Source organism: Echeneis naucrates, chromosome 12 (genome assembly GCF_900963305.1).
Source record: "Echeneis naucrates chromosome 12, fEcheNa1.1, whole genome shotgun sequence".
Lineage (NCBI taxonomy): Eukaryota > Metazoa > Chordata > Actinopteri > Carangiformes > Echeneidae > Echeneis > Echeneis naucrates.
Window position 1 is genome coordinate 8,468,346 of NC_042522.1, and position 20,044 is coordinate 8,488,389.

The 20,044-nt window shown below is 40.5% G+C and overlaps 1 protein-coding gene across 4 annotated transcripts in view; it reads left to right on the top strand.

Annotated features, from left to right (window-relative positions):
• rxraa (retinoid X receptor, alpha a) overlaps window positions 1-20,044 on the top strand; it is a 98,654-nt gene that overhangs the window by 18,142 nt on the left and 60,468 nt on the right. For all 4 annotated transcript variants that reach the window (XM_029515094.1, XM_029515096.1, XM_029515095.1 and 1 more), the window contains exon 2: window positions 7,907-8,020. In XM_029515094.1, coding sequence (XP_029370954.1) covers window positions 7,907-8,020 — 114 coding nt within the window. The remainder of the gene's footprint in view (window positions 1-7,906; window positions 8,021-20,044) is intronic.

Here is a 20,044-nt window from a genome sequence, read left to right on the forward strand (position 1 = left end):
TAATTTTTTTTAGCTTCTGGACTTCTCTCCCTAATGGAGTTTGACAGTCAACAGGCTGGAGTCAACATGACTTGTTTTAAAACCCTCTATTCCCCATGTTTAATGGCTCCAACATAAAGCGGCATTTTAGCCAAATCGTGCACTTTAACTTTAATCCCTGTTTTTATAACTGCTTGGCAAACGGTCTGTCTTGTGTGATTCTTATTCTGTATAATGAATTTCAGTGTTTTTATTGTTGTTCTGGTTTGCAGTGCAAACCCATACAGAGCAACTGTGGGGGTAGATGTTTTTGTTTCAGGTTTTGAATTATGTACTACTTCATATCATTGTGTTTCACATAGCAGACTCAAGCACAGAGCTTCCCATGACATGCTTGTGTGGTTTTCTTTTGATGTGTTTTTGAAAAGGCACATCTCTGCCTCCTTAATTTCTAAAAATATACCAGAATAGCATTTTCCTTTCATAGCAAAAATAACAAAACTGATTAACTAAACTTATTGTTTACTTTGCCATGCATTTTTCTCTGCTTGAAAATTAAAATCAGTGCTGCAGTTTTTTTTTTTTTTCTTTTCTTTTTTTTTTCAATTAGAGCATTCAGAAACTTAGAAACATTTAATTAATCATGCATCATTTTTTTTACTGATTATTTCAGAATTGCAGGTAATTCTTTCCCTAAGAAGAAAGAATTCTTCAGTGGAGTCAAGTCGTCATTGTAGGCATGTGCCACAGTGCTTGAGTAGAAAATCTTGACTTAAACATACTTTGGCCTTGATTGGTGTATCTGGGTCAGAGTTATAGAACATATTGTTTGGAGGAGAAGAACAGGACGTGGGTGGCAGCACAAGTCCTTCCTCATGTTTTGTCCTTGGGTGTTTGTACCTGTTTACATCCTCAGCATGTTGGATTTGAGATGTTCTAGGCTGAGGTGGCAGGAGGAGGTTAATGGGAGACTGTGTGCTCCTGTTGAGATGAGAGCGTGGGCGTGTGGAGTCAATCTAACAGCCTAACAGGAAGCGTGCCTCAGGACCTTCCACCAGGGCTCAGATAGACAGTGAGTGGGCCACAGGTCGCTACACTGTACCACACCTCACTTAGTGCCTTGGAATATCCTTGCACTGATGTTTTTCTCCCACAGAATAATCTTCACACAGTGAAGTCCAGCTTTGTTTTGACACTTTTGGCTGGAGGTAATTCTCTTTGATCACTTTGAAATGTCAGCTATGATCAAGGAAAACTGAGGCTGTGAACTGAGGCCAGAATTGTACCAAATCACCCATTAATCAAGGCTAAAAATAGCAGTGCAGGCAAAAGTGAATGCTAAAATCTGTTGGATGAATTTTCGCGAGTGATTCATTGGAGGAAGTGCATAAAACAAAGTTTCATCCTCCCCCTTTCTGCTGGTGATATTTCACAGCTGAGAAAAGGGCCAGTGTGTGTGGTGCCAAAGGCTGTTGGCGTTTGCTGATATTCAGTCATGTGAACTGCTACTGTAACGATCAGCAGAGGGATAGTAGATTTTTAAATGCTTCCTTGTGTCCCTTCCCGGGTGAAAGGAACCTCTTTTACTCAGCTTTACGCAGCTTTTTCTGAGTCTAATCACACAAATTTGATTAGAGTCATTTGCCCAAGGAGCTGCTTTGGCTGCAGGGCTGCAGTGAGGCCCTTGTTTCCCTGTTTGCCCCTGGAGAAAGGTTCTGACATGCAAAACAGTCTTTGAACTGCCCCCCCCCCCCCCCCACACACACACACACACACACACACACACACACACTCACGCACTCACATGAACACTCACACACCTCCCACCTCACCCCTTTATCACATCACTGAAAGTGAGACAAATGAGTGTGCTAAATTATCAGGAACCGCTCTCTTGGTGTCATCTAAGCTTAACCCTGGCACCGTAATGTTTGCTACAATCCTGAGAGCACATCTCTGTGGGAAAAGTGAACCTGAGAGACTGGGAACCAATGAAGCCACTGCCAAAATACATCCATCCATCATTTAGCATTAAACATTCTTAGAATACTTTTGCCATAACTCACACTTGTTATATGTGCAGGTGTACTGCGTATCTAGAGGCAGTCAGGTTTGAGCCAAACCAGTGACTTAGAGGTGGTGGAGTTGGTTATTTGCACCAGGACTTACAAGGTTAGAAGGAAGCCTGTGGGTCGAGCTTTGTAAGTGACAGTTTTGCCACAGCCACAACTATATTTTCAACTGGTTATCTTCAGTGTGTGTGTGTGTGTGTATAAATACATGCCTTGCCTGTGTATATATATATATATATATATATATATATATATATATATATATAGGCTATGTATTTTAGTCACTACTTTCAAAACATATCACTACAGTTTTGTCTCCTACTCACTTTGCTTAGTATTTAGCCAATATTTAAATGAATGGGATCACATTAACATTTTTGGAGGCTTTGTATAAAACTCAGTGAAATAAAGTGTTAAATTACAGTTTTACAAAGGACATCTTTGTCACTTTTACCTTTTCTACAGATGTCTTCAAATGCCACACCACAGTAACTGCCTTTTTCATTATCCTGAAACTGTGTGAAAGTGCAGACTCAATTTCAGACAAAGTTGGAAGGAATTTTTTTTTTCTTTAACAGCAGTTACAGAAAGGTGCTCTTGTTCATTTCAAAAGCCCCTCAGTTTAGGTCTCGCAAAACACAGTCGCTTAATAAGTCATTCAATAAAGCTGTCCAGTTAACTTTTTATTGCCTGCACAAACCTCAACAGCAGTTACCTTTGTGAGTCTGGATACGATAAACAAATGCAAGTTGCAGATTTCAGTTGCTCTTGTTTTCTCCTTACTCTTGGCTTCAACCACCTCGTCATTTTGTTAAGGAAGTTTTGCCTCTGGTACTTTTGTTGTTTTGGCTGAGGCTGAGAATTATGTCTTCCAGCCAAGGTCTTCATGGGTATCTGTTACTGCAGATTTTGTCTAACCTTCCGTTAGGACTAAAAAGATGCCCTCAGGTGCCTGATGTTGCTCTAATTCATCCAAGCCAGATCAAATTAAGGCTCTGGAGAATCTATAGCCACAATGGAATGCAGGTTAGCATTCAGGTTCTGAATGCAGAATCTACATCTGCTTTACCTTGATACTAGAGGGTCGCCCAGCCATAATACGGTGAGTAAAATATACAGCATACTGCATAGATCCATTCAAAGCTAAAGCCTTAGCTCATTTGAGGGGTCACCTAATGTCCTAGGACAGACCCATTCTTGCTTATTTGTCATGTGTTTAGATTGACTCCTTGTTGCCCCTCAGGGGCTCTGTAATATGGTCTACCTTTGGGTGGAATTTGAACCTTGCAGTAGTGGCTCTATAACTGTGAGATGGCGTGTAATCAGTCTAGATGAACAGAGAAACGTGCATAAACAACAAAAGGATTTACATAAAATCTGTCAAAGCTGGTTTTGTAGGCATGACAGTATGATCATCATCTAGATACTGCCTCCAATAATCTTTATGGTGTTGGCTTTGTTCTTGTGATATATCTCCTCAGTCTTTGCTCTGGTTGAGATAACTAAGTGCTTAGAGGCATGTTGAAATGTGGCCTTTTCTCCTTCAAAACGGATATCATCAAATAGAATGGAAGACAGTTTGCTGATAGAGGAGATATGCTCAGGCTGCAGGGCCAGATGATCGGGATCGTGGAGGGATGCAGCAGTCAAAGTGAGAAATGTTTCACTGTTAGCTGATGGGTGCTGAACTGAAGAGAAAGTAGTTGTCAACGCATCAGGCTTCATCAGTGGTAACTGTAGGTGTAATGGGATCACAGACAATGGCCACACCGAGAATATAATTGAGTGTTGCACTTGGCACCTTTCATTTATAGCAAAACAGAATGAAACACAAACAAAAATTATAGTCACAAAAAGAATAGCAGTGGCATTGCTTATGTTTGAAATCCTCAATTATTTTCAATATTAATTAATTTCTCAGTGATTTTTAGCAATTAGCTGAAATAGCTGAAGGGGAGGTCTTTGAATTGTTTTTTTTTTGTTTTGTTTTGTTTTTTGTTACTGATATATTCTATAAATTTTATACCTTGCTTATAAGTTGTCTTGTAAAGCAAAGCAGTCTGTGTAAAAGTTATTGAATATAGTGTGTTCTTCGTGATTGGGTTACCACTCAACAGTTAGGTCTGACTTCATTGGTCAGTCATGGTCAAGTCTTTTGTCCTAAGCGATTGCATACCTTTAAAGGTGAATGACATTCACGACGGTAACCGTGGGGATTGATGGCTCCTCTTCTGGCCTGTCCTTCCGTGCACTATACCAGGACCTTATTCTCTTGAGTCCCATGTGGGAAAGGCTTTTTCTTTTCTCTTCTTTTTTTTTTTTTTATTGCACCTGGGAGATGCATTAAGGCCCAATGAACTTTGACCTTGGGCTTGATCACCCTGGCAACACGGGACACGAACAATCGTTATGCTTTAAGAGAGCTCGGCTGCAATCCCTTAAACTCTCATAAATGCTTGAATGTATTTCAAAGACTTTAGTTTGTGGAGTCTTGTAAAGTCTGGAAGTGTTTTCACTGATGTATCTGTGATAAATGCGAATTGTACATTAATGAAAATACTTCAGCTGGGCTGCTATCAGTGGGTTTTGTTATAATGGCAAATTTACACACCTTTGTTTCATTAGAACCTTGTCATTAAGTCTTTCTTTTATTAGCCTTATATCAATAAAAAAAAAGCCTTCCTTCATTAGCGGAACATCTCAAAGGCTTGCCTTCATTAGCACAAGGTTGTTAATGCTGGATGCAATTTCATTAGCAGCCTATCTTTAATGAGGAAACCCCCAGCGTGTTTACATTTCTCTGATGCCCTATGATCGCTGGTAAAGGATAATGCTGATCTGCTGTTCTGGGGGGTTGAGCTTGTCTTCAGAAGATTGGATCATGAAATTATTAAAGCCAATGAGATCTTGACTGCTGAGAAGCAAAGACCAAGATCAAACATTTCTGTAATCATGGTCCTGCCACAGAGTACCAGTGAAGACATAATGATGCACTGTGACAGAGGCGATTAAATGTTGAGACATGTACCAACCTTACCACTCATGAGAGCATTACCTGAACCTGTTCATACACGTCCATGCTAGTGCCAGACTTTCATCATTTACTTCAAGGCATGAAAAGTAAAGCCCTTCACTGAAAATGATTTATGGTGCCAACAGAAAAAAGACACGCACCCAAATGTTTTTTTTTTTCCCCAATTATTTTTACAGCTCTCACATAACAGCTGTTTCTTTTTTAAAATCTGAATGTCATAGAAATGCAGTGTTGTCACAAACTTAGCAAAAAAAAAAATCTGTTTTATAATTGATACATTTTTGTTTACATTGAGAATAAAAAAGGATAACGTTTCTCTTTCTGAGATGGTGAGGTCAGGTTCGGGTTCAAACTAATTTGTTCCATTTTCTAGCTCTGTCTTCAAGCTTTAGTCTAAATTCCAAGTGTTTGAAGCCCATGCTTTAGCGTTACTCTTGTCTCGTGGGAACGTTATCCCAGTAGATGGCTTGCAGGGTTGGGCTTTTCAGGGAGGAGCTGCTGTCTGCTTGGTTTATTCCTGATTTAGGAAAAGTCCAACTTGACTGGGAGACTGGGCTCATATGTTATTGTCTTAATGTTTAGTGACATTGCTCAGAGCTCAGTGCCATGTGGTCCATTATTTGTCCTTTGACCCCTTTGTACAGCCAAGAATGTGCCGTGTTCCTGGAGAATTGATTCATTTGGCAATGACGGGTAAAATCTGGCAGAATAAAGCAAATGGAGCAGCACTTTACTGGATCAAAATCTCTTGATCCTCAAACATTCTGGTACTGAGATGATAAAGGGATGGCTTGCGTATTTGAATTAAGTCATCCTTTTTGTTGGTTTAGTTCGTCTTAAAAATGTGAAAATATGGAAATTTTATTGAATAATTCAATTACATTTTACTTTATATATGATATAAATGATTCCCTTACTTTTGGATTATCTAAAGAATAGCATCAAATGCAACTATTGCCTTAGTGCACCATACCCATAAGGACAAGTACATTTATCTCAGCATCTTTTTATCAGTGTATCTTGGAATGTGGTTAATTTTTTGCACTTGAGCTCTGATTGTGATGACATGATGGGAGATAACCAAACTTTGCCAAATCGCACCGAATTGGTTTCAGTCGATAGAAAACCAAGAGGGAAACACAAATCTGTATGTGATGGGGTGATGGATATCCCTAAAGATTGACAACCAATATACAGCTTACTCACAGATGCATGCGCACAGACACACATATAGTTGTCACTCACATCCAGCCATTATGTCAAATCACCAACATAAATTGTCATGGTTTTTTATTTACGCTTTCCATTACATCATTCCTCATAATGATAACCATAAAACTGAGATTCAGAGTGACTTTTTTTTTTTTTTTTTTTCAGTCATAATTTTCCAACATTTGTTAACAATAGTGGCATTGTGCTCAGGATCAATGAGTTGAAGAGCATGAAGAGATATGTGCTTACTTCTGGTTTGATGAGAGAGTCTGTTTAAATCATGACTTGTCAGTCCCTTCTTCATCTGTAATACTAATCAAAGCTTTGCAGAATGCCCCCCACACATCTAGCTGCACATACACATGGAACAACACTCACACTTGAACACCCTCACTAGCAGAGAGTTTCAGCATCTCAGACGGCTTATCACAGGGAACTAATGCACTATCCCTTTGCCTGTTTTAAATGTCATTCTCTAAACTCATCTGGAGTGACATGCTTTTCATGGTGGAAATAAAGGAGCTTTATTGAGCTCAGAGCAAAGTGACGGGGGCTCCACTGCCTGCTGCTCTTGATATTTGCGGGGAAACTAAAGGTCCTCATGAGGAATGAATAAAGTTTGGATTTGCAAAGACCTGCCAATGTCAGTGAGAGCCGCATGAGCTGTTGGTCGATGAAGACAGAGTGAATCCTCTGCTGACTGAGAAACGCACACAGTGCACACAGAAGTTTCCAATTTGGCTGAAGGCTACAGCGTGAATCATGAAATCAAATGCCACTCTGCCATTTCAAGTATGGTAAGGGTTAAAGTTTACAGAATCTGATCTGGAACATCTTTACAATTTAATGATAAATAAATGGTCTATTTGATTTCAGCATCCGATGTTTCTACTTATTTTTTTATATTACTGATAAATCAAGGTGCTAAAATACAAGAAACCTTTCCCCAAATTACGGCTATTTTTGGCTATTAAGTTTTTCTTGCTCTTCTTTACTGTTGGATCAGTATCTGGTCTAGTGGGGTTCAGCCTTCTCAGTTGCTTCATTGTGCCAGATAATGACTTCCCTATTGAAAATGACCTCTTTGACCCCAGAGACAGACAGTAAGACGGCCTCGTCCATCCCCTCAAGGCACTTGGGCCTGATCTGCCATTTTGCAGTCATAAGAGCTGTTAACCTCAGACCTGTGTCTGACCATTTCTTGTCTTCCCTGAGGCCAGTGTCACCCAGCAGGTTCTGCAGGTTCTGTCCAATGTCTCAAGATGCTATTTTGTCACCAGAGAGTAGGTTAGTGTAGACGTCCACATTGGTGCAGAGCTTTGAATATGAGAGGTTGGCTGCGTCTGATGGTGGCACAGTGCTGCAAACAATATATTTATATTTATTTTACTTGTTCTCTCTTCCCTTTATGAACAGGAAAAGAGCCTCTACAGACAATGCCTTCAATTTAGCATTTACCATTTTCAGCTGCTGTCAGCCTCTGTCCAATTGTTGTTACATACTCAGAGGAGCCCTGCTTATCCTCTACTGCCTAGGAGACATTTTTCTCATTTATTTCTTTTTCATCTTTATTCTTGTCTCTTGATTCTCTTTTTCTGTTTCATTGCAGGGTTTCTGAAGCCCCAGTGCTCACTGGCTCCTCCCATGCAGCGAGGTCGCTCAGGCGAGGCTTGTTCCTGTTTCAGTGGCGTATGTCCTCTCCATCAGCGTCGCCTATCCTCAGGTAACACTCCTCAGATTTCCCCTTAGGGACTTGTGTAAAATGCAAGAAAATAATTTGTCGTCAGTGAGACAGCAGGTAAGAAATGTGCCTGGTGGTAGTGTTTTTGTATCAAAAGAGTGGGTGGACACATTGGAGAAGGTCTCACCAGTTGCAGGTTAGAAATAGCATTTTTATCAGAAAAGTTGAGCAGTGGAACAGCCTGTTATTTTGAAACTACGCCCCATGACCTGATGCATATAATGAAAATCTGCTCACCCAAAACGGAATCTCATTTAATTTAATCTGCTTTCAAAGGCAAATCAAATAAGATTTTTCATATTGTAGTTAGATAGGTTTTATAACGGGTTATAGAGATAACAATTGTCTTCCCAAAATGTTTGGTGGTCTGTGTTTCACAAAACAAATAACTCAGAAAGAAAACTCCTTTTTCGATGCAGATTGTTCTTTTGATGTTAATCTCTATGATCATTCATTTGAATGCAGTGATAAAGTATGGCTTGTTGCTGCTGCAGTGTACACATACATACACCATTGCCTCCAGTTAGAGGTGTGTCTCTTTGGAGGCAGAGTTGAGTCTGGTTTTCATGATTAATGGCGTCTTTGCATGTGGAGCCCCAGTGATCGACAAGTTAACAGAGGTGCTGGGAGATCAGGCCTCTTCCTCCAAATACCTTTGCCTCCCTCTCAACACACACACACACAAACACATTGACACTCCCCATCTCAACCTCAATAGCTAATGAGTAGTGGGACCAACCTGTGCCGAACATGTGGTTAATGCTGACACATTTATCATGTTATCCCCAAGGCTCGCTCCTTCTGTAGTGTCAGTGCGTGTCGTGAGGAGTGCATGACTCTTTTTGGCTGGACAAAGTCACTTAAATCCCTTTTTTTCCAGGCATTTATATGTATATATATATATATATATATATATATATATATATATATATATATGGGAGGAAATTTTAGATATACATAAGTGACTTTGTCCAGCCAATATATATATATAAATCATGAAGGAAATTTAAGGCATCCATATCTTACACAGAAACATACATAGCACCCGCATATCACTCATTTTAAAAATTATTAAGCAATAACGGAATATATTAGAAAAAAAATAATAAGAATTTTGGGCAAAGGTTGTGGTGGAGGTGCAATGGTCCATTGCAGCCTGTAAATACAGTCCAAAGCAGACATCACATTGTGATGAGGGGATGGTGGTAGAGAGAGGTAGACTCACTCTGTTAAGTCTATTTCACACCACCTCGTCTGTGTAGTGTTAAAAAGCTGGATGGCTCTGGGAACAGAGGACCTCCTTAGTCTGCCTGTAGAGCATGACAGGGACAGAAGTTTGCCACTGAACATGCTCCTCTGTTTTGAGAATATGTTACGTAGTGGATGCTGGTCAGTGTTCACTACGCATCTTCAATAGCTCCACCAAAGCAGCTGTCTGGATTTAAAGTTACAAACCTTGGATTTTTAGCCAAAACTTCTCTGTAAAAGGAAGTGTACTAATCCAATTAATAAAAAGGTAGAGCATGTAGACATTGAATATCTACCCATTTTGTTCTGGTCAATTTGCATATTTATTTTTGGATAATATCAACACTCGTCCTCAACTTGAATTCCCAGAGTGAAATCGTTTTCCTGCCTGGTTTGCTTGATGTACTCAATTTTTATCCTACTTGAAGAGCTCTTAGCTGCATTAATGGTATTTACTCTGTGTACCTAACCCTCAGTACATTTTAAACATAAAAGCAAATGCTTGTAAAAGTTGGTCTTCCTAATGTTTCCATATTTTTCTCCACCAAGCACAAATAAGGGGAAACAGTTAATGTTTTAATGGTAGAAAAAGAAATTAACATAATAATTTAAAAAATAATAATAATCAATGCTGTCTATCATCATCAAGTTGTAGGTAACAGCCACAATGACAAAATATTAATCTCTTATACCTTGCAGCCTGTCAGTATTTTAAACCATTCCTTAATATCAGATTATTTTGAAATCTGTTTTACCAATTTGTGTGATTGTTTGTTTTTACAATCTGGTTTTTACACAGTGGCAAATAGTTCATATCAGAACACTGAGTCTTAGCCACCGGCCGCGTGACAAAGTTTCCATCTCATCAGATGTATGTTTGTTTGTTTTTTAGCATTTTTCTCTTCTTACTGTATTTTATTCCCATTTGAAGACAAATGTACAATGTAAACTCAGCTTTCTCTGTAGAAGGAACAAGGTTGTTTTTTTTCCTCAATGGAGACAGGACTATTCTCTCTTCTCAGACAAATACTTTTTCATGGACAAGTTTGAGCATGATCAGTGAGGTGCACAATTTTCCACCAACCTCACCCCCATCTCTATCTTGATTGATTGCTACTTTTTTTTTCTTTTTTTCTTTTTTTTTTACTGTTACAGCCTGCAGAAAGGGCGGATATGCTTCCTGAACAATTAGGAGCATCTGGATTAGAAGTGTAGTCTTTCTGAAGTAAGAAGAAGGAAAACAAAGAATGCAAACAAAGGGTTTTCTCCTCTATGTTGTGGCTGAATGAGTCTCACCAGATTATTTTGTCTACCTAAGACTTGGGGGTGAATGGAGAGAGGAGGAGTGAAAGTGTTGAAAAGTTCAATTTTACTAACTTGTTGCTTTTTCACTGCAGGAGCTGTTAAACAAATTCAGCAGCGTTTCCTGAGTAGCTGATTGCAAAGTATGCTAGAGAGGGTGGACAGCTTGGAGTCTAAAGTTTATAGACCCTGTAATAATCATGGTCTAATTATGGAATGTGTTACTATAAATCCACCAATGTCCCCAGATTGTGTGATTGTCCTTCAATCTCGACGTTCTGGCCGCCTGACTATGGCCACAATGACAAGCTGCTGTGGGAGGCGTGAGGCGTGTAGTGGTGACCAAGCGGGAGGTTTCTGGGAAGGCTTGTGAGCCTCGCCCGGGGAGCCGTATTCAGCAGCGATCTGCTGAACCCCAGGCAGCACACTGATGTGGCCAGGCTCCGGTTTCAGTGGTTTTACATTGTTTGGGCTTTTCAAAAACAAACTCTTACTGGAAAGGGACCGTGAGAAACGTAATGTTCAGGACCTTGTTTTTTTGCAGGATTATTAAAAAAAAAAAAAAAGCAATCATTTAGTGTTTTTTATTAGAAAACAGAGTCATGATAGAGTTTTTAGAGGGAAATAGGTTTTTTTTGTTTTTTTTCTTTCTTTCTTTTTTTGGAATTGTGGTGTATGAGGTGAGAGAGGGGGAAAGCGTAAAAGAGAGACAGCATTGAAAACAGGGCTTTTTGAAAAGGCCCTCACAATGCAGGCCTTGTGCTGTGATTTGGTCTGTCCTCACCGAGCTGAGCAGAGGAATGGAAAAGATTATCCACAGGAATGTCTGGGGTGCCCTCAAACGGAGCGGGCCGCGTGACTGGCCAATGGGAGCGAGGCCTGCAGAGCGGCGGGCTAATTTTTTCCTGATGAACTCAGCCGCCTGCTCCACAATGCAGTCTGATTGCCAGGGCTGAACTCGCATATGGTCTGTGTTTGGAGGGTCCAAATGACAGGACCAATTCTGCCTGGAGAGAAAAGGGGGTGGTGGTGGGGGAATGCTGGATGTAGATGATTGTTATTTGCTCCCCCTCTTTTTTTATTTCATTAGCTCTGGAAAGGGCTGAGTGATGAGTCGGAAATACACCAACATGATTTGTCCTTCCGATCTTCAGTTTTTTTCTACCTGCTGATATTTACACACCAGGTGTCTTTTTTGGTTTTGTTTCATGCTCTTTATCCATGGTGCTTTGTTCAAATGAGTAGCAATTATGCTGAAAGCCAAGCTATATTAGTGTTCACAGCAATCCCACTTCATTACAGAATGCCTCAGAATGATCTCACTGCATCACAAATCCTGCCAATTAATTTGAAGCCTGTTTACTATTCAGCAGACTTGGAAAGATGCTCCATTGCCCCTGCACCTACAACCAAGCCAGAGTAAACTACAGGAAAATCCAAGTGACAGAGCACTGAGTGAGGAGTGTGTGTGTGTGTATGTATGTGCTCATTGTTTTTCTATGTAGTGCTTTTTTGCATCAGCATGGCAGTAAAAAGCCATGTGGTGGGACTCTGGAGAGAAGCCACATGTGTTTGTAGAGCCTGTGGTCACACAGCAGGGTCTGAGACTACAGGAAGGGGTGTAGCAGGGGAGGGCAAAGGAGGCTAAGCAGAGGGGTTGGAGAGGTTTTGGCGAGTTAAAGTGGCTCCCGGCTCCTCATATTTCCCATCGAGGGGTCCTGCAGAGGTGAGGCGGGTCACAGAGAGGGAGCTCATTAGCCTCGGCGTGCTGCGTACTCCCTACGCTCCCAGTACTCTAATTGGCTGGTCGGAGTCAGTGCTGTCCCTGGCTGCTTCCTGCTAGGTCAGAAACCAGAGGGGCCATAGCATGCCAACATGTAGATTATGGGCCCTGGCCCCCATTCCCCAGTACACACAAACTACACTTTGTGTTGAATACACAAACTAACTATCCCAACTATCCCAACTCATCTCAAGTAGCAACCAGTTAATTTTTTTTTAAGCTTTACTTAAAGCCATAGGACTGGACTTTGTCGAACTTAGATAAGAAATGCCAAAATATTTAGTTAATTGGCTTTGCGTTTTGAATTTTTACTAAACTTATCCAGTACTGTTGCATTGGCTCTGGTTCACAAGAACTATAACTGCCTTTTTGTGCTGCTCTTGACGATCTTCAATTCCCTGACATCAGGAGAGGGCCAGGAAATGGAAAACTTTAGAGCCTTATGAAATTATACTATCAGAAGAAGATAAATCTCTGTCCTGGTCCCATAAATAAACAAGGGAACAAACATGGTAGAAATCCAACCTGATTCAAATCAGTTTTTATTCTATTAAATCACACAACAGAGAGGCTCAGTGTTTAAAATGTTTCCATTTACTTTAATTTAGCTTTGCTGCAGGATTCATTTAAAGAATAGACAAAAAGAAGAAATGGTAAGATATGATTCTAAACTAATGAAAGTTTTTCTTTTTTTATAGTTATATTTTATAAATAATAATATTTAAATTAAACTTGCATTAACAGATTCTTTGGCCAATTGCGGGCAGTTCAAAAACCTCCAATAACCGCACTGCCCATAAACACTGAGCTAATGGTGGCAGGCGAATTTATCTGCTATTGTGTTTCTGGCTGCATGGCAAAGTTCTGTTTCTTTTTTCTTTACTTTTTTTTTAGCTGACTTTCTAGCTGGCTGTTTAGCTGTTCGATGATGTGCTATGTTCACTAGCAAGTGGCAAATGATGACTGTTTACTGCTCTGCAGTGGGAATAAATTTTTCTGAAAGCAGCTGTGGCTGGTGACAAGGTTCCTGAGAGCAGAGAAAGTGAACTAAAACAGTAATCTTTAGGCCGGTGAGCTTTAAGATGTTAAAACGGAAATAGAGCTGAGAAGAACTGCCCATCCTGATGATAAGTCTGTTGGTTTGTTTGTACAAATCAAATATCACAAAACAATCTAATAAAATATGAACACAAGCAGCTTTAAAACGAACCATAAACCATCTTGATTTGTCTTGATTAGATGTCTTTGCAATTATGCTCTTTATATTATTTCCTACTAATATTTTTGCTACTCCGTATCATGAGGCGATTTACTGAATACCCATAATGCCCATCCATCATGTCCATCAGTGGGATTCCCCGAATTGACATGGCTTCTAGTCACCAGCTGCCACCGCAGCAGCAGCCAGGATGCATCTGGAGAGGTGGATGTCTCTGCATCGCACAGAGTGACAGGAGCTATCCACGGCGGGTCACTAGAAATCACAGCGAGTAAGCCTTTGATAACTCTCTGAGCCTGTAATCTCCCAGCTGCACTATCAGACTGAAACAGCGCAGAGCAAGGTGAGCAGGCAGCAAGAGTCACAGGGGACAGTCAGGCGTGATTGTGATTGTATCCCCACAATCACACCGTCATTGTCTTCTCCAAAGTGTAATTAAGGAGTGTAGAGAAATGGGCTCAGAGTTAAACTTGAATTTGTAACTAACCTCAAATTCTCAAAGGCTGTAATTATGAATTTAAATTTGGATCATAGTTACACAAAAGCAACAACTGTTAAATATGAATTATCAGGAGTGTGGCTTATTTGAATGTCTAATATATTTTTTGAGCTGAATACAAAATTACCCATCGTTGATTTTCCCTTTTAGAATAAAAATGACTGATTGTATTATTTCAAAGAGAAAATAAATTTATTTTAATTACACTTCCTCTTCAAGCTTCATATGTATATATTCTCTTCCAACTAGATTTACACAGATGAAGTGAAATTAAATTTTGCCACTGACAGCAGTTTTCCTCAGAGTTGGACCTGACCCCATGAATGAGATTTACAGAACAGGCTTTTCAACATTTTTCATTGAGATTAATTAAACATGAGTAAGAAGGTTCTCACTCTTCAGGCCCTATGTTGCCTAACATAGAACAGTATGTTAATCAGAGAGAAGAGATGTTGGGTTCAATCAAAATATATGAACAAATTAAGGAATGACATGAATATGAATGAATATGTACATCTTAACCCAGATATCCGCGTGCTGGTTCTGTCTCTTGATGCGGCTGATGCTGAATGCTGTGTTTATTTCAGCCAGGCTGAATAAGTGTTGAGGGACACTTGCTTTCTCTAACCACAGATAAACATGGAACGATTGCATTTGTGTCACATTCGCAAAAGAACGCTTAGGCTTGCCTCATGACACGCTGTGCAAACAAACATTGGGAAATGTGTTCTTTGTGTTTATTTCAAAAAACACTGCAGGCAGGAATAGATTATAAAGATACAATGGAGGGAAAAAAAAAACAGCCATATGTGCTGTGATAGATGAACATAATTGCGAACAAAAGTGTACAATAAGATATGTTTGTTTGAGAAGATGCCTCTTGTTTTTCACTCTACTCGCTCAAGAGTACAGAGAATCCAAAAGGTTTGCATTGAACATCTGGATCAGCTAACAGCAGTAGGGCCAGATATTTGGACAAGGCTGCACCAAAGGAAGAGGCCAATTTCTATGATTTATTTATTAAACCTTATTTTCTCTCAGAACCATGCGTTTCCTGGTTGTTATGCATTGCTTGCAACAGCCGAAGCTGCTTTGGTAACCATGAAGAACAACAACACAAGAATGCAGGAACATTTTTCTTGGCCTTGCAAACTTATCGTGTCACTTTGCAGTTTGAACAGTGGGTCACACTGATATATTTCACGGACTTTCTTCCCTTTCTTTATACGTTTTCTTGCTCCCTCTTATTTGTAATGAGCTCTCCCAAACTGTTGTGACAGATTTCTACATGTCCATCTCTGGCAGCTTCTTGTTTGTTCACTGGGTGTTAAGTAGGTGGTGAGAGAGCTCAGGTATCCTTTAACAATGGACTGGGAAGTGTTGCTGTCAGGGGCAGCTCTGGTTGCTCCTCCACTCACTCCTTTCAGTTGCCTCTATCCTCATTGAATTTGAAGGACACTGGCAACTACAGATCATCAAACTGTATACATCCCCCTTTGCACCAACAGGAGGAGAAATAGCCGGTGGAGAGAGAGAGAGCTAGATAGTCAGAGATGTTTGGGAGAGAGAGGGGAGGGGAGAGGAGGAGGGAGGACTGTCGGTATTTTGATGCTAAAGTGATTTGACACGCTTGGCATTATAGCCAGCCTGGCAGTGGGGGAGGGGGAGACAGCGCAACCGAGCTCTTGATCCGAATGTCACCGAAGCCGATCTCATGAAGTGGAAGGTCAGAAACATAGCACCTGCCACCCTGGCTCTTGCAGGCTCCACCCTCATGCTTTCGCAAAGGGCAAACTGGGGACTCAGGGGTATAGGGTGGAGGTCAGTGTTGTCTGCAAAAGGAGCATGTGTGAGTATGATGGGGGGAGTGGCAGAACCATGACCTCCCAATGTCACATGTCTCTGCTGCACAGCAACAATCCCACCCGAGTGCGCTAATGCAGGCCAGTACATGCTGTGATGTGAAAGGTGGAAGTGGGGGAGAAGTTTTTGCAACTCCCATATGCGTTTGCTTACTTCTTGAGGTGCATGGAGTAAAATGGGCAGGGGCGGGGTGGGGGGGTAATGCAGCAACTAATGGAAATATCTTGTCGGGATTTGGTGTTGGTTTGATCAGCTGCCAGCCCTTGAGGAGTAGATGTTGCTGCTGTGGTGACTCTGAAGCTTTAGCCTGTTGATACTGTACAAATGACAGCCCTTGAGAAGCAGGTCCCAAAGTCTACTAGTCAAGACCATAGCGGTTGGTCATGAGCAAAGCAAAAGTGGGGCAGGATTTTATTAAGTTTATTCCAACTTGGGTAATTATCTCTAGCAGATTCGATAATGTAATACTCACTGGAGCTAAGATCAAATGCCAACAAGAACAGTAAGGTGATGATGGTGGTGATGATGATGATGAACAGGTTGTAATGAAGGCAACAGTTGAGTGATTATCCAAACCTATTCAAGGTATTATATGCTATTTTATTTAGTGGTACTGTACACTATTGATTAGGCAGCACCGTACAGTATTCATTTGCCAAATGTTTGTCTTCGACTGTTTGTCAAATTTGGCTAACAATTGAGTATTGCCTTAATTCAATCATAATGATCACTAAAAGGAAAACCAATGAAAACATTGGGAGTTATTCTTTAATACAGCTGTGCTGTTGCCAGCCACCCATTTGCTTGGGGCACAGGGACACCTGAGGCAATGGTGGAGGAGCTATTGCAGCAAGTTGACCTTTAGTGTGCATCCATGTGGGCGACTCAGTCAATGGGACTGTGATGAAGTAGAGCCTATGTGAAAGGGTGTACCAAACGCCATGGGGGCATTATGTCCACAACTCCATTACAGTTACTGACATTGAGCTCATTGACTTAGTGGTTGTACAGCAGTGGTGGCATGACTTTGAAATGAGGATGGGGACAGGGAGAGTGTGATGGAGACTGAGGTGAGATTGTTGCCTCGTTGAGTATAAAGGCAGGTGTGGGGGCAAAAAAGTCAAAACAGAATGGCTCAGTACTGATATATCCTATTTATCACAAGGTTTGGACTGTGTGGTTCAATTAGCCAAACCTTTATGAATCATGCTCATAAGATTTCCTGGTTCAACAGAAGGTCAGCGTAATGTGAAATGAAAAAGATAAAAACACGTGAAATGCCTAGAAGAGCAGGGGCAAGGACCAAGCAGTTTGAAGACGTCAGCTTCAGTTCTGCAAAACATCACAGTTCACTATTTTCTGACATTTTATGCAGTATATGTCATGGTTGTGTTGCTGTTGCTGACATGTTCACTTGCCTTGCTGCCCCCTCCCACCTACCCCCCACCAGGCTACAGGAGGCTCACCGAGGAAGGAGTTAATCATTTGCGTGACAGTTTTGCACTAAATATTATGAAACTGTCTAGAGGACTTGGAACATTTAGTCTCTATCTGTTAATGTGCGTCATGTAAGGATCATCTCTCCATGGGAGACAACAGTATCAGAACATGCGCTCAATGCTGGAAAGAAAAGCTGCCACTGGTTTAATGTCTTTGCATTAGGTTTTTGCGGTGAATAGTTGTTTGTATGTTCTTGTAGGTGGTTATGTGTTTGTGCTCCAATGTGCATGTGCGCATATATTTGTGTATAAATATATATTTACTGTATTTACTGTGTGCTCTTCATCTCTCTGCCAGCTGCGTTTGACAGGGTTGTTTGATTTAGCATGTACTGCCAGGCGAGGAAGAGCTGAATCATAAAATTCTTCAGCTCCTCGAAAATTGGTGCTGTGATTTTTATTTATTTACATTTTTTTTTATTTTATTTTTTCTAACCTTCATATGCGAAGAGTTTATATGGGTGTGATTTTTATAGAACATCTATGTCAAAATGAGCAACAGCAGCTGCCTGTAACTGAAGCTGATAATGAGCATGTATTTGTGTTTATTTAACAACCTCCCTGCCATCTGTTCCATGTATTGTGATACACAGGCGGGGCACGTGTGCATGAGCCTGTTGATTATACAACAGCCGTGATAGTTTTGTGGTGGCAACATCTCACCCGACACCATTGTGCCCGCCAATATTATTATTCAGGCTTCGGTCAGTGGCATGGCGCTTGAAATGAGATGACATCAGGTGTCAAATACACATGTATAAAGGAAAGAGGGGGATGCTGACATGCTTCATACAAACCATATCTGTTGTTCATGTGCACACAGATGCACATCAACAGAGCACTTACAGAGACATGATTAATGCAGGAACTGAATCTCACATATAGGAGAGTCACATCATTATTCTTAATGCAACAAGAGTCAACTGTGTTTTCCTGTCCTCCATCTGTCAACCAAAGGTCGCAGGGCTTAAAAAGCATTTGGAGCAACAAACACAGATATAATCACTGATGGCACCTTGGTTTTATGTGACAATTAAGCATTTGTTGTTGTTGTTTTGTTTTTTTTTTGTTTGTTTGTTTGTTTGTGTGTGTTTTTTTCCTTCTCTCTACTTGTTCCCACAATCATTATTTGTGAACCCAACACATTTAGCATTTGGCAGTCAAAAAATGAATGCCCAAGCAAAGCTGCACTGTAGGTTACATAATGATTGTAACCTGAAAGCACCTTATTCTCTGGGCAGCAAGCTAAAAAGTGTGTTTACAACCCAGCTTTACAGCTTTTAGTTATCTGGCTGCAAGAGCCATTGCAGAAGAAGCTGATACTATCTGAAGAAGAGAGATGAGAAGTTGACTTTGGTCGGCTTTAATGGCTGGGAAAGTGTCTGACTGATCTTTTATCAGATTGTTACCTAATGTGTAACCATATCATGGTGACTAGTGTTTGTATGTCAGCAGAATTCAAAACATATAAATTTTTATAAGAGGCTTAACAGACAGTGGAAATTAACTGTTTACCTCAAACTTTATGTTTGAAATAAGATCTTATATGTCAAGAAATGCTAACTTCAACATTATATAGCTCCAACAATAAGGAATTCCGTGTCTCATATCTGGTTATATATAAAATTAATCACTGTCACTTTGTTTGGAGCTGGAAGTCTTATAAGCATGGCATTTTCCACATTTTGTATAGCATGGTTGTATGTGTTGTCCCTGTTAAATAAACAATAAAATGAAATGAATTGAGAGATAATGTCATGCAGGAGAATTTAAGCACAGATCCACACATCAACACAGAGCTTACATGTCCTGAAAGGAACACTGCAGACCATGATCATACCATCATAAATTTGAAGGACAGATTAAAAAAAATTATATATATAAAAAATGTATCTAAATCAGAGCAGCAGAACTTAAGATATCCCTGCCTGACACCTTTCATCTTCATGGTTTGATTGGCATACAAGGGGGAGTGGGGTCAGTGTGGATGCCCAGCAAGAGATATGAGATGTCCTTAATGGTTAGCATTCCTGTGGTGGTTTAAATCCACAGTTGAAAACAGACCGAAACACTTTGTACTCTGAACGGGTTATGTTAGAAACTTTCAGCATTATCGCGCAGAGGTTGATTTATGGTGTTGATTTACAGATGATGTCCAAAATATTTCACAGTTTGATGAGCTGGACACTGGGTGTTAGCGGCCACTTCCCACTTTAATCTCCCCCATGTCAGTCAGCCCATAACATGCTGTTTAAATGTAAATCTACTTGTGCTGCTCCCAGTGACAGGCTGTCTGGATTTGTGCGCTGACTCTCTGCTCAATTGAGGTTCCTCAGTCCCCTCAAGAAAGAAAGTCAATTACATCAGAACAGCATTAGACATTACTCAGAAAAATAAAATGGCTGTCAGATCTGAAACATGCTCCCATCAAATATCTTAAAACAGAGTTGAGCAGATGCTGTGACGGACACATCAGCGACAATTTATCATGACAGGCAGAACCACATGACAGTGCTCAACGCTCTAGTACAAGGTCACCAGACTGACCTGAGAAGTGGCCCGTGAAATGCTTCAGTACAACAAGACATGTTCA